Consider the following 1,886-nt stretch of genomic DNA (forward strand, 5'->3'; position numbering starts at 1 on the left):
ACTTCTAATTGAAGTAAATAAAAATGGACTTCTAATTCATTATTTTATGGAAATTTTATCCATATTACATATTAAATATAGTTTAAAAAAAACATATTTTATTATAAAAATAATTTAATTTTTTAATTTATTTAAAAATTTTAAATAAAAATTTTCTTAATATGTTCAATATTATACTTTAATTATAAGCTATTTAAATATCTATTAGATAAATATAAACATTATTACTCTAAAATAAACAAAAATAAATACAAATATATATAACTTATAATGAATATAATTAAATTTTTTCCACATAAACTTTATAATAAAAATTTTTCTTACAAACTCTACTCAACTCTTATCAATATCTGAAATTCATACCCCATAAACATTAACCGGCTTATAAACCACTGTATATAGCCTTACTAAAAATCATATAGAACTAAAAAAATATATATAATAATATAACTTAAAAATTTTTCCTATTATAATTACTATTACTATTATTAAAATCCCAATCATACATCTTATTAAAGTAACTAATTTTTCTAATAAAGGTAGATAAACTATATAATAATCAAAATAAAAAATTCAATTAATTACAGATCCTACTATCACTCTTAATAACATTATAAAAACTATCGAAATATTAATTATTTTATCTTCCTTAATATACACATACCTATAAAATTTAAATCTTCTATTAAAAAATATATAATAAAAAAATCGCAATGAATATGATACTGTTAATGACAATGATATAATCATCAATATTAACATAAATAAATTTAATTTCCTCCTATAAATAATTTCTATAATTAAATCTTTTCTATAAAATCCAGCCATAAATGGTATCCCCCTCAAAGCTATTCTAGAAATTATTAACCTTATTATTACATAAGGAATTACCTCATTTAAGTTACCTAATAATCGAATATCTTGAGTATTCTTTATTAAATGAATAACTGCCCCAGCAGCCATAAATAATATAGATTTAAAAATCGCATGAACTAATAAATGATAATAAGCTATTATTCTATATCCAAATCTTAAAACTATCATTATTAAACCTAACTGCCTTAAAGTAGACAACGCAATAATTTTCTTAAAATCATTCTCAAAATTAGCTATAAGTCCTGATATAAATATTGTAAGAATAGAAATAAAACTTAAAATCACCCTAACTTCTGTCTCTATTAAAAAATTATTAAATCGAATTATTAAATATACCCCAGCAGTTACTAATGTAGATGAATGTACTAAAGCCGAGACAGGTGTAGGAGCAGCTATTGCCAAAGGTAGCCACACAGAAAATGGTATCTGAGCTCTTTTAGTAATCGCAGCTAACATAATTATCAATATTAACCCCAATCCCCTATTAAATATTACTAAATCCCACCTCCCAACTATCATTATTATCCTAATAGCTATTAAAATCCCTACATCCCCAATTCGGTTACATAAAACTGTAACTATCCCAGAATTATAAGATATATAATTATGATAATAAATTACTAAACAATAAGATACCATCCCTAAGCCATCTCACCCAATTAAAATCCTAACAACATTTGGCCTAATTACTATTAATAATATTGATAAAATAAATAATATTAATAAATAATTAAATCGATTTATATTCTTTTCCCCCCTTATATACGTAATTCTATATAATATAATTATTGAAGAAATTAATATAATAAAACTAATAAATAAAATAGAAATTCAATCAATTAATATAATAAATTTTAAATTTATTGAATTAAATCTATATACTAATCACTCTAATATTACTACTAAATCTAAATAATAAAGTCTTAATCTTATCCCCCTAAAAATAAAAAATACCCAAAATATATACATAAAAAATAATATATTTAAAATAATTTAAAACTTTTTAAAGT

The 1,886-nt window shown here is 20.8% G+C and overlaps 1 protein-coding gene across 1 annotated transcript; it reads right to left on the bottom strand.

The window, feature by feature from the left end:
• Nucleotides 1-204: 204 nt before the first annotated feature.
• LOC108689279 (NADH-ubiquinone oxidoreductase chain 5-like) lies at nt 205-1,647 on the bottom strand. The gene has a single exon (XM_018196002.1). It carries the CDS (start codon nt 1,513-1,515, stop codon nt 574-576), a length of 942 nt encoding a protein of 313 aa, XP_018051491.1. The 5' UTR covers nt 1,516-1,647; the 3' UTR covers nt 205-573.
• Between the last annotated feature and the right edge of the window lie 239 nt (nt 1,648-1,886).

This window comes from Atta colombica, unplaced genomic scaffold (assembly GCF_001594045.1).
Source record: "Atta colombica isolate Treedump-2 unplaced genomic scaffold, Acol1.0 scaffold266, whole genome shotgun sequence".
In the NCBI taxonomy this organism is placed as follows: Eukaryota; Metazoa; Arthropoda; class Insecta; order Hymenoptera; family Formicidae; genus Atta; species Atta colombica.